We start from the raw sequence: 13,867 nt of genomic DNA, 5'->3' as shown, positions 1-13,867 counted from the left end.
TCAGAGCATGTGCCAAGATGTTACAGCTACCTTCCTTGGCAAATATTAGATCCCAGATTTGGCCCACTCAGTTGCTGTCAGAGAATGAAAAGCCTTTTTCAGATGCAGATGCTCACAGGCACGGAGGGTAGCAAGGGGAGCACAGTAACACACTTCCCCTTTCTCAGGGCCTCTGACGCTACTGCATCAGCACTGACAGACAGAAGGGTCGCTGCTTGTCTCAGAGTCAGATACCTCCCTGACTCTTCTCTCCGCAGGGCCCCTTTTCTGCTTTGCTGGTAACAGCCTAAGACTTGGGGCCATCATCACATCTCCCCAGTTACCTATCCCAGAAGACTTCATGTTTCCCTCCTATGTGCTCTGGCCTTCTGCCTAAAGTGACCCCTGGCCAGACCCAGTTTCAGCTTCAATTTGGGTCTGAATGTGGTTGTTGCATTTACTCTCACTAGGCTTTCTGGATGTCAGCTAATGCTCTGGAACATTTCGTCTTGGCCCGTGAAGATGGGGATGCAAGGGCTTCCCCTTCCCCTGCCATGAGACAGTTTGTGGGGCCTTCGAGGTCCCTCAGGATGGCAGAGACCTTGGTCTGCTTGACCCCAGTGAAGATGCACTCACTTGAATATGGTACAGTCCTGTTGAGATGCAGCTGAATCTGACTTTTCCTTTCAAGTACAGGTTTATTTATAACTCTGCCCATGAAGCCCATGGGGACAGGCTAGGGGAATATAGACTGAGGGCCCAGACAGGGGACAATATCTCCATGGCCACTTGTGTGTCACTCCCACAGGCTTCCCACTGTTTCAGTCTGGGGGGTGGGAGGGCGATCGCCAGGGACCTACCGCCTCTGCCATGACTCCCGCACTTACACATATAGGGCTCTAGACAATCTATTTCCGCTCCTCCAAGTAACTCAAACTCCAGTTAGCCACAGTGGTTAGTGCTTTTCCTCATCAGCTACTTTGCTAGACGCAACGTGGGTATATAGTTAGGTCCTTGGGCTCTAGGAGTTCACAACCTCTTTACCGAGATGGGTACACAAAAATGTAGTCCCATAATTCAAAATAAGGTCGTGCACCTCTTGAGCTTTTCTTTTCCCAGCTTTTCTTTCAGTTGATGACACAGACCCTGAGGTAGGGAAGCCACTTTTCATTGCACCTGGGTCACAGATAAAGAATACATGACATAAAGTCTCTTTGCTTAGATCACACAGTTAATGAATTATAATATTGGCCTGAGAACCAGGTATTCTGACTCTTTATTCATTCACATTCAACAAATATTTATCAGGGGCCTACAATGTAATAAGAAAAATAGATGCCACACACACAAACCCCCACCCTCACGCAGTATTCTGGTTAGGGGGACAGACAATAAATGGAGTTGATATAAAAAGTGAAATAAGATGTTAGGTAGTCTTATGGAGAAAAATAAAGGGAAGAAGGGAGCAGATAAATATCAAGGGGGTAGTTGACATTTTAAATGAAGCTCCTGCGCAACATTATGTGCAGAAGGCCACACATAATGAAAACATTTCAGGAGCCTGAGGGAGTGAGAAATATATTTATGGAGATATTTGATGAAGACCATTCCAGGAAGAAGGAACAGAAACTGCAAGTAAAGTTCCTGAGAAGGGAAAGTACCTGGTAGGCCAGTGTTCCTGAGCAGAGGGAACCAGGGCAAGAATAGTAGGCAGATAGAATCAGAGAGGTAATGGGGAATTGGATAATATAGGGCCTTAAAGGACTTACAGGATTTTCACTTGGACTCTGGGTTCAGGTAACTGCAACAGTGGCCATGTATCCACCACTGTTCTGGCTTTTAGGGAAGTCTCCAATTCATGGTGAGCTTGTCCACTTGGGTCACAGGTGACATTTACTCTGCAACACCCATTCCCCAAGTGTCCAGATTACACACTCACTTCCTAGGAATGGAAACTTACAAGTTTCTAGGATTGTTGGACAGTGGGGCTTTTCACACGTTAGTGGGTGGCAGGTGTGCTGGGGGAGAAACCTCTGTAGAAGTAGTGAGGACATCTTGACTGTCCAGTTCTTAAAACTGAAGCTCCCTCTCCTTCCCATGTTTAGGACTCTGGGTACCCCATCCTTCTTCTCTAGCCCAAGCCCCTCTTTCTTTCTCTCCTCCCTTTCTCCATGACCCATCTTATGTCACGTGTAGAAAAAAACAAGCAAAAATCCAGTCTGTAAGTCCACATCATCTGCACTTCTTTACTTACGTCCAATAGTGACTAAGACACGGTCCCTGGTCTTGAGAAGTGGGCAGAGTCCGCTGTGGGGAGAACGGTCACAGTAGAGTCTAAAAAGGGATGTCAGGAGGAAGGTGCTGGGAGAGTACCTCAGAAGGACACCAGACAGACTTGAGAAGTCGTGAAAACATCTCTGAAGGAAAGTCACTTCTATCCTAAGTCAGGAGAAGGGAGAGAGTGAGGGTGCTGTAGGTGGAGGTGACAGCTTGTGCAAATACTTGAAAGTGAGATAGAGCAATCAGGGCTAAGGAAATGCAAGTTGTTTGTTGTGCCTGGAGCATAGAGAGGAAGCAATGAAACTTGAGAGGTAAATGGAGCCACAGCATCCAGAGATGTTATGATTTTTCTATCTGGCAGGCCTTGTTTTAGGGTCTGGAAGATAACGTAAATGAAACAAAGAGTTCTTATTCTCAAATAACTTACCTTGTAATGGGGAAACGAGACAAGAAATAAACAGGTATGTAATATGTTGGGGAGAGGGTGAAAGTGCTAGAAATTAAAACAAGGTAGGTAAGGAAGAGAGAGTAAATCAGGCAGGTATTGAGGGAGAGGTGTGTTGTCATTATTATTTTTTATAATATAAAGGGCCCTGTAGTAAGGGGACACATGAGCAGAGCCTGCATGGTAAGAGGCAGTAAGCCAAGGGGGCATCTGGAGGAAGAACGTCCCGAGTAAGGAGAACTGCAAGTGCAAAGTCTGCAAGTGCAAAGTCTGAAGATGAAGCATGCTTGGTGAGTTTAAGGGAATATTTGGAGGCTAGTGTGGGTGTAGTAGAGTAAATAAAGGGGAGAGTAGTTGGAGATGAAGTTGAGATTATGGAGAGGAGCCAGAACACATAAATCCTTACAAGATATTATAATGACTGTGAATGTTCCCTGGGTAAGACAGGGGGCTTCTGGAACATGCTGTGCAGAGGAAGCGACATGATTTGTCTTGTGTATTAAAATAATCCATCTAACTACGGTGGGGATTAGTTTACTTTACTGTACTTCTACTTTATTTTACTGTACTGTAAAGCAAAAGTGGATTAAAGGAAGATCCACTAGGAGACTATGATATTTCAAGTTCAAGATGATGATGGCTTGGATCATGGGGGTAGCAGTTGAGGTAGTAGAAAGCAGTTGTACTCCAGATAGCAACATCTGGAATACCTGGAAGAAAGAGTCGTCAGCATTTGCTAAAAGGTTGGATGTGGAATGGGAGAGACAGACAGGTGTCAGGAATAACTCCAAGTGTTCTATCACAGCAACTTGAAAGGCAGAGTTTCTGAGTTATGGAAGACTGTGGTTGAGAATGTTTTTTCCTTGATGTGAATATTAGGATATGGTTTTGGACATGATGAGTCTAAGATGATTGTTAGATGTTCAAGTGAAGACAGTGATGCATAGGCAATTAGATATGAGTCTGGACTGTAGATATTAATTTGGGATTTGCCAGCATATAGATGGTATTTGAAGATATGATGCTAGGTGAGATGACCAAAAATGAGAATATAACAAAGAATAAGACAGGTCTGAAAACAAAGTCCTGAGACATTCCAACATACAAAAATCAGGAAGATAAAGACTAGCAATAATTGAGACTAAAAATATTATTGTCAAATATGCTGAGGATTTTGACATCATCCTAATTATTTAGTAGCCAGTACTGTAGTCACTTAATAAATTCCCTGTAGATATGAATGACTACTTGTACTTCCTTGCTGGATCTGATACCAGCTATAGGGCCCACCATTAGTGAGTGACACCAATGTGTTATTGAAATATGTACTTTAAAATTTCTAGAATTATTGGATATACCCAGCTTGGAAAAAAATAATTAACTTGCTGGATTAAGCCATTACATAAAAATATGCTACAACTTAAAACAATTCTAAGTAAATAACACAAGTTGTAATTCCTTTGCAATTCTATTCTAGTCACTTTTCAGTTTCTGCTGGGGCAGAATGTTGACAGAGGGCAGAAAGAAATTTTAGAATATGCTTAGTTGGGGAAGAACATCAGGTAGAAATACATTTGTGAGGTTTGAAAATTTTGGGGGGGGCTTTTCTTCCATAAATTGGTTGAAAATTTCTAGAGAACAGAGTTTTGTTTTTTGTTTGTTTGACTAAATTATGTCCCCCAGTACAAGTTAATTAATTCATGTATAAATGTATATTATCTTGTTTATATTATATATAATATACATAAATGTTTATATTATATATAAATATAGTCTAGATATATAAATATATATATAGTTTATATTATATACAGCAATACAGCATTAAAGTTAAGAGTGGGGGGACCCTGGAATCAGTTTGCATGTGGATGTGAAATATGGCTTTGTCACTTACTAACTGTTTAAATAAATTACTTAACATTTTTGTGCTTCAACTTTCCCATTGATAGTAAAAGTAACTACCTTGTAAATGTTTTGAATATAAAAATGTGTTAATATATGTAAAAAACAGAACTATGACTGGTCAAAGGAAATAATAAATGCTAGTTACAATTATTATTACAGTTAGAAAATACTACCTATTTCTCAAAAAGGAGTCACTTTTTCATACTGTGCCATTCTAGCTGCCGTGAATGTTTAAAGTAAAAAGAGAAAGACTACTGGCAGGATAAACAAGCATAAGCAGGATAAACTCTTTAGAACAAACAGTGATCAGAGGAGAAATTCTAGACAGGCTCTTCATTCCTCCCATTCTTATGTCTCTTGTCTCCTCATTTGTAAAATACAGAGGTCAGTCAAGCTGATTTTCTAAATATATTTCATCTTTGATTTTAAATACTTGCACACTTAGCTTCAACAAACACCAGATTTACTTTTCTATTGATAACATGACCTGACACAGACTGTCTCTAGAATTCTATGATTCTATGGGCCTTTGGAATGGAGAATTTTTATCACAGCTCTGCGTATCTGTTTGGTCTTCACACTATAGATGATGGGGTTCATGACTGGGGGGATCAGCAGGTAGGTGTTAGCAATCATAGTATGTACATAGGCTGGGCCTTGTTTCCCAAATCTGTGAACAAAGGAGAGACTGATCAATGGAATATAGAAAATAGCAATAGCCCCAGTATGGGAGATACAGGTGCTGAAGGCTTTCTTCCTCTCTTCTGGGGATGTGATGCTGAGGATAGTCTTAATGATCAAAACATAAGAAAGGGGGATGGGAATTGAGTCCACACCAACATTAGAGGTCATGGCAGTCAGCCCAATTGCATTGTTGATCCTGGTGTCTGTGCATGAGAGCTTCATCACATGAGGGTGGAAGCAGTAAGGGTAGTGGAGCACGTGGCTGCGGCAGAAGGAGAGTCTCATAAGAATTGCTACCATTGGTGTCAGCATTAGTGTCCCCCTGATGACAATTGCCACTCCAATTTGAATTATTCTGGAGTCAGTTAAAATGGTGGCATACCTGATGGGATTAGAGATGGCGACAAAACGATCAAAAGCCATGGCCAACAGCACTGACAATTCCATGACAGTGAAGAGTTTAACAAAGAACATCTGTGACAAGCAGGCAGTAAAGCTGATCTCCCTGTCATTGAACCAGAATATACCCAACATGGCGACCAGAGTGTATACGGACAAGCCAAGGTCAGTGGTAGACAACATGGAGAGGAAATAATACATGGGCTCATGAAGGCTGGGCTGAGTAACAATGGCAAATAGAATCAGGCTGTTTCCTGAGAGAGCTGTTAAATAGAGAAAACAGAAGGGAATGGAGATCCAGGTGTGGAAGGCTTCCAGCCCAGGAACACCAGTTAGCAGGAAAATAACGGAAGAGGATGTGATATTCTGGAAGTCTGACATGCTGGATTAAAAGTACTGAATTCCAAGATGAAATTCTGGAATAACCAAAAAAACCTACATTTAAAAAATTAATCCAATTACAAATAATTTTATTCAACCAAAAAATAACCACAGATGAATATCTATATACTATGTAAGTATGAATGGCTCATTTAAATTGATAAAATAATTGTAAGATTTCAACTGTTGTAGTAGGTACTCTTTTTTTTTTGTATTTTCCCAAGCCCATGATTTTTCTTCCCTGGGGCCCTTTGCTAGTAGCTAGGTTTATACTATGTGATCTTTTCCTCTAGCCAAAGATGCCTGGACTAAGAAAAGACGCTTTACCCAAGATTGGCCAATCATATTCCATCTTCTTTGGGATGTTTTTCTGTATAGTTGGCATCAGAGAAAAATAGATTGGGGCTTTGGAGCAGCAATATTACATTGGCCATGAGAACAGAAAGCAGTGAAGCTTACAGACAATTTGGGAAGCCAGAAAATATTGAGAAAGAGATACTTATAATGCAAAGCAACACATATGAAGTGATAATAAATGGCTTAGGCATCAGTGCAGCCATGAGCAGGTGCCTACAGTATCTAACCTTTCAAGTGACTCTTGCAGTACAGCATCTGGAATTGCATTTGAGAGAGATGTAGAGTTAGAACTCAGACCTATCACCTACAGAGGCCTCTGCCCCCACTTGTTATAATGTGCTGCCATGTTCAAATATATTTCTTTCTTCAATCTGCTTGAAGACTAGCTTTTCTCCATTAGCAAAGAACAGATTTTCTCCATTTTGTTAAGACATACTTCTCAGGTGACACCTAATAGAATGTTACTGTTTCGCTTTGGAGGGGAATATAAAACTTTGTTGCAAACATTGTATTTCTTTTTTCATTGAGTAGAGAATTGCAGACTGGGTAAATGGGTCTGTATGAGTTGGAAGAGGGGGTCTGGGGGAAAACAGAGATTAGTTTATTAGATTATTCCAAGGCTTTTAGAATGGCATATGTGAAAGTGTTGAGTCTGAATGAACTTGTACTTACAAGAATGAACTTGTAGCCAATGTTAATGTTCCTCAGGGAAACCTAAGTGTTTCCAGACCTCACAAGTTCACCCAAAGTGCAACCTCAAGAATTCCCTAAATAAATCTCTTAGTTTTAACAATGGGAAATTTTTAATTCAAATTAATGGAAAATTAGAGAAAAAAAGAGTGTTAAGTTACATGAGTTGACCAAATCAGTGAACTATGACTTTAGAGTTTCCAGTTTAGAATAATGAGAGTGTCCTCAGAGAACCAATCAAATTACTGTCAAATGTGTTATCAAACCTCATAATGGAAATGAGAGTTAACAAAAAAGGGAACATTTATTTAAAAAGGGAATTTATTTGGACACTACTTCCAATGATTGTTTATTGAGTGTCATGAATTTGACAAACGTATAGAAACGAAGTAGATATGGTCTTGCCCAACTGGCACGCATTTCACAATTAACTCTGAAAATTTGAAAGGTTAACAAGTTCTATTAGTACTTTTCATAAATAGATTGATTTCTGAAAAACATTTTTATAGCTTTTACTTTTAAAAAGTATGTCTTGATCAGAAAGATAAACTAAAAACCTCTCAAATGAATGATACTTATAATAATTTAAAAGAATGAGTTCACCTCTCATTTTCCACAAGGCTTTGACCTGTTTATTTATTATTAATTCACAGAACTTGGGATTCAGTTTTTTAAGTTAACAACTTCCTGGGGTTACTGGGAAGCAGAGTAATCATGAAAAAGGGATCACTTCAATTCTGTGTACAAAAGTTTTGGGGTATTTGGAGAAGGCTTTCCAAGAAAATCAGTGCTTGAAAGATTTCTATGTTTTGTGTATAAGATGAAGTATTCCAAGGCTTTTAGAGTGGCATATGTGAAAATGTGGAGCCAGAATGAACTTGTAATATCTCTTCCTTTGCTCTTGCCTTACACTCTCAGAGACATTTTCTGAGCACCTACTCTGTGCACAGTGCTGTGTTAGAAGCTAAGATATAATACAAACAAAACCCCTCTTAAAGAGTTTATAATCAAGTAAGGGAGAATGAATGTTGCTGTTTATAAATAACTCCAATATCCAGTGTATTATGATGAATAATAAAAACGATTATGAGAGTGCAGATGGCCTCTGTCAATTAATTCTGCCTATCACAGTGATTTTCATGGTGATATGCAATGATTGAGTTGCACTTTTTGTCATTGAGTTCTAGGAAATTTTATAAGAGATAAGTTTAAAACAATAAATTGCTATCTGAACAACTTCTCTTTCACCCTAACATCTTCATGTTTCCCCTTACATTATTTCATTAATTCAATTTATTCACTGCTCGTTTTCATTCTTCTTATCATTTTTTCCCTTCCCTTTCACAGTGCAGGTTGAACTGATCTGTGCTGAGCCTGGCAGAAGAGAACTCCCTTGAATTCCTTCTTTTTCACTGGTCTACAACCATAAATCCCTGCACCCTCTCATCATCCATGCTGGGCTCAGACACAGAGGTTTCCTTATTCCTTTCCTAGCCAATAACCCCACCTAAGCACTTGATCATCCGTCATAAACACTTCATTCGTTCCAACATCAAACTGGGAGCTCAGTGTGTATTGTGTCAGCACTAAGGATAGGAAGCAAGTAAAATAATGGTGGTTTGGTGCCTGAGGAAACCAGAGAGGTTGTCAGGACCTCATCTTTATAAGGCTGAAAACCTTATCTTTTTTTTTGTGGTACGCGGGCCTCTCACTGTTGTGGCCTCTCCCGTTGTGGAGCACAGGCTCCCGACGTGCAGGCTCAGCGGCCATGGCTCACGGGCCTAGCCGCTCCACGGCATGTGGGATCTTCCCGGACCGGGGCACGAACCAGTGTCCCCTGCATCGGCAGGCGGACTCTCAACCACTGTGCCACCAGGGAAGCCCTGAAAACCTTATCTTTAATGAGTCCAGGGACTCCTCTGAAAATAAAAAATTACCAATTTTCAACACCTACTACATGCCAGGCACTATATTCGGCAAGGTGTGTATCAGAGGAACCAGAGACGAAATGCCGCTAGTTGTAGAGTGCACAAGGGTAAGATGCTTTAGATAAGACAGAAATTAGTGTGGAGTGACAATCTGAGTGCGTGTATACATGAATGTGTTTGGCTGTGTGTCAAGAGGAATTAGTTCCAAGAAATCTTAACAGAGTAGATGAATTTTAACTGTGTAAAGTTTTGATGGGTGGGTGTGAGTTCACAAGGATGGAAAGCAGTAAAGAGGTATTCTTGACATACATAACAAGGGAGCAGAAGCTGAATGTAATAATGACACATACAGTTTGTTGGCTGACTACAAGAAAATCAATATGCTGAGCCTTAAATGTGAAGCTGGGTGCTGTGGGAAATGAAGCAAGAGAAGGCTGGTTGGGGGAAGGACATTGAAATCTTGAATTCCATGGAAAGGATAAGGGAATTGGATTTTAGTTTCAGAACATCAAAAGCCAGGCATTTCCAAATATTTTATGAAAAAGTAAATAAATCATTCTTCATCTCTTCTAATTTAACACCAACAAAATTCCTTTCCTTTGTTAGCATCTTATTTAGTACCATTGACTTCTTTTCTGCAGTCTACAATACTCAAGTTTTACCCCAATCTATTAATGAAAGCTTCCCACACATTTATATCAATGTTGTCAACGCATTCAATGCAACCAAGACATATTGAACATCTTTCATAATTGGCCACTGTGCTTAGCTAGTGAGAGAAATACGATATAAACACTGTTTCTCTCTCAATTTCCTGCCATATCTTTTATAATCCCAAAATTGTTCTTTGAAAGACAGTCTGCTTTTGTTTATTTCTTCACCTTCAGTAACAATCTGGATTCTTTCCCTAATGACTCTCAGAAATTTCTCCAACTGATGTCACCAATGACTTTCTAAATACCAAGTGCAAAGGTTTATTTTCACATTTGTTTTCCTCTCCTTTATCTCAAATTGTCTCAGTGTTGACTACCTCCACTTTGAAACTTTCTCCTTTATTAGCTTCGATGGTAGTGATTCTGTGAGATCCCCCCCCGTTTATCAAATAGTATATATTTTTTTCTTTTTCTTTTTTTTTTTTTTTTTGTGGTACGCGGGCCTCTCACTGTTGTGGCCTCTCCCGTTGTGGAGCACAGGCTCCGGACGTGCAGGCTCAGCGGCCATGGCTCACGGGCTTAGTTTCTCCCCGGCACGTGGGATCTTCCCGGACCAGGGCACGAACCCGTGTCCCCTGCATCGGCAGGCGGACTCTCAACCACTGCACCACCAGGGAAGCCCATCAAATAATATTTTTGTTCTCTGTCTTGTAATTTTGCTGTTCTTTAGGAGTCTGTTTTTCTTCCAAGGAGTTCCTTTTCTTTCTTGCTCTCCATATATTCTCCTTGGGATATAGTAGTTATTCCCATGGTTTTAAATAGCACTTATATCCAGATGACTTGCAAACCTTAAATCTAATTATGGCCTCTCCTGAGTTCTGTATTTCAAAAGTTAATAGAATATTTGAAGCTGTGGCAAGATTTCTACGCTTAAACTTGAAGGCAGTAATGAATCATGGAACTAGAGTGAGGAGATCAAATTGATGATTTAGAAAAAGAACTGGCAGCAGTTTGGAGAACAAATCAAAGCTCACTGCTTAGTGCCAGTGAATAAAATGTGAATAAACTATTTTATCTATACCTGAGGGATATCTCTACTCATACAACCTCAGACACCTCAACCTCAGTAAGAGCCACAAAGACCTCACTCCCTGTCCCATTCCAAACCTGGCTCTCTCCAATGCTTCATTTATCAGTAAATGACATCAAATTCTAGCAAATCATCGGCTTAGAATTGTCTCCCTCATGCACACACCACACACTCTTCTCCCTCTCTCTCTCATCCTCAACGTACAAATTGTCGTTACATTTGTATTGATTCTACTTCGGAAATGTCAAAAACTGGAGCCTCAGGAGGTCTATATACGAAGGCTAAGTAACACCAGTCTGGTTGGTAGTGGGATCTTGAAGCTGTATTTCATTGCAATTGTCTTAAATTGAGAACACAAAACTGTTCATATCAACAAATAAAGGAGGACTAATGGATCTTATTAGGAGGAAGCACAAAAGTTCCCCCAAGTTATTCTTTTTTGCAGCCATCACAATCGAATCTGTTCAATCCCTGCACATCATCCCCATTCATCCTCTCCAATCGCTGCACAAGCTTCATTTTCTATTGTGAGAAATAAGCTATAGTCTCTCCACTAATTTTCCTGTCCACTTAGATCACAATGATGCTCTTCTTTCATTGCACTGCCATGAGCTGTAGCTTGTGGCTATGTCTTTAACTGCTGAATTAGAACATATGGCGTTATCAGTATCGTCCAAGTCATTGCCAATGGCATGGCTATTGTGTGACTGATCTGGGTTTAGATCCTTGCTCAAATACCAACTAGTTTTGAGATCTTGTATGGCAGCAATAACAAAAAATATAACAACAGCTACCATTTAGTAAGTTGTTCTGTGAATGTTACTTTGCCAAGAACTCTATAAACATTTTATCTTTTCATTCTTACTACAATACCATGTGGCAAGTATTATTAAATCACTTTTCTGTTAAAGAAACTGAGTTCAGAGAAGTTATGAAACATACAGGATCAATACAACTAGTGAATAGCAGAGCTGGGATTCTAGACCTATTTCTTTTTAATTCCAATGTTCACGCTCCTATTTCTTTTTAATTCCAATGCTCATGCACTGAAACCTACAAGTAATGTAAACTTTCTTTGATTCAGTTTCCTTATCTATGAGATAAAATAGACACTGTGTCTAGTACAGTACCTGGCATGCAGTAGATGTTCAAAATTGGTATTATTCCATTTTTAATAAGAATCACTGGGCTTAGAAATGAGGTTTTCAGCCCCTGAAGACCTCTTTGGTTTTCTTGAGCACCAAACCACTGACCGGGATAAATATATTAGCAACTGATTAAGTCATTTGACTAATGAGCAACAGGGTATCCCACCCACACCTGGCAGAACAAAATGCCCTTTCTCTATAGATTCCCCAAGAATAAATAATTCTACAAATTCTACCATCTGCCTCAGCCCACCATCCCATTATCTAATCTAGTTCTGCACAGGGTGAGGAAACCCTCCTCTGTGGGTAAGAAAGTTTGGCTTGTCTAGAGTTGAGCTTTTTCATTGAACAAAATGATTTTACTTACAGGACCTGTGCAGTAAGTTTTCTGTCCCTCTCAGGCTGACCCAGAATGCTGAGGAGGCTTTCGATCCAGGGGAGGGCCAAGCTTATGAGGAGACTTCTTGCCCGCCTGGTTGGAGACAGTCACAGGGCTGAGAGGCCAATTCCCGGCAGTGGTGTCATTCACTGTGTCTCCAGGGTATAGAGGTTCCCACGAGGCTTATTTTGCCTCATACAGTATTTTTGTATCTTCCATTATGCAATTGCTTTCTGTGGCTGTGTGCTTTATAAGCTGATGTAATTTTTTGTCCTGAGCCCTTTTATTGAAGGATTTTTTATAAGAACAGTTTGGAGATAGAAGACGCACACCATAAATTCCCCCATTTAAGGTGTACTATTTTTTTTTTTTTTAGATTCCATATACATGTGTTAGCATACGGTATTTATTTTCCTCTTTCTGACTTATTTCACTCTGTATGACAGTCTCTAGGTCCACCCACCTCACTACAAATAACTCAATTTCATTTCTTTTTATGGCTGGGTAATATTCCATTGTATATATGTGCTTGAGGACATGGGGCGGGGGAAGGGTAAGCTGGGACGAAGTGAGAGAGTGACATGGACATATATACACTACCAAACGTAAAATAGATAGCTAGGGGGAAGCAGCCACATAGCACATGGAGATCAACTCAGTGCTTTGTGATCACCTAGAGGGGTGGGATAGGGAGGATGGGAGGGAGACGCAAGAGCGAAGAGATATGGGAACATATGTATATGTATAACTGATTCACTTTGTTATAAAGCAGAAACTAACACACCATTGTAAGGCAATTATACTCCAATAAAGATGTTAAAAAAAATAAAGTGTACTATTTAATAGGTTCTAGTAAATTCACAGAGTTGTGCAACAACAATCATCACAGTCTAATTTTAGAAATTTTTCATCACCCCAGAAAGAAACCCCATGCCCATTTGCAATCACCATGAAGAGGATTTTTTAAAATGAAAATTTATAGCTGACTGCTAAAAGACCTCTGCTATTGTGAGTGTAAATCATATTCCACCCCATAACCCTAGTATCTATCATTAACAGCAGTCCTGTTTCATTAACCTACCTGTGCTTTTAGCAGTCTCTTCTTTCAACTAAGAAAAAATTATTTATTTATCTATACATTTCATAAAAGTGTCCTGTATTCCAAACATCATGCAAAGGGCTGGAGGTAAAAAAGAAATAATACAACAATAGTTCTTACTGTCCCGTGACTCCTAGTTTACTGTAGAAAACAGACAGGTTAACCAATAATTACCAATACCAGTAACCAATGATAAGTTTTTCTCAGAGACTGAACCAAGTGTTGGTAAATGTAGTAGATAATCTCAGTCCGTCACTTAAGTGTGCAGAAAATAAAGTTTATTTATCTTTTCATAATTCAGCCTGTATTCTGTTTTAAAGTCCCAGGCCACTAGATGGAAGAAAAGTAATCACAATAATTTGGAGTTCTCCCTACTTGTGTTCAAATTTGGAGGATTTTTTTTTATTGGAGTATAGTTGCTTTATAATGTTGTGCTAGTTTCTGCTGTAC

General features: G+C 39.7%; 1 protein-coding gene across 1 annotated transcript; it reads right to left on the bottom strand.

The window, feature by feature from the left end:
* Positions 1-4,774: 4,774 nt before the first annotated feature.
* LOC111169195 (olfactory receptor OR51C1-like) lies at positions 4,775-6,450 on the bottom strand. The gene has a single exon (XM_022563222.3). The coding sequence runs from the start codon at positions 6,071-6,073 to the stop codon at positions 5,129-5,131; it is 945 nt and encodes a 314-aa protein (XP_022418930.2). The 5' UTR covers positions 6,074-6,450; the 3' UTR covers positions 4,775-5,128.
* Positions 6,451-13,867: the final 7,417 nt, after the last annotated feature.

Source organism: Delphinapterus leucas, chromosome 7, assembly GCF_059928025.1.
Source record: "Delphinapterus leucas isolate spDelLeu-1000000601 "Yukka" chromosome 7, BTC_Dleu_Yukka2, whole genome shotgun sequence".
Classification (NCBI taxonomy): Eukaryota; Metazoa; Chordata; class Mammalia; order Artiodactyla; family Monodontidae; genus Delphinapterus; species Delphinapterus leucas.
The sequence above is the reverse complement of the archived record's forward strand: the minus strand, read 5'-3'. Positions and strand labels throughout refer to the sequence as shown.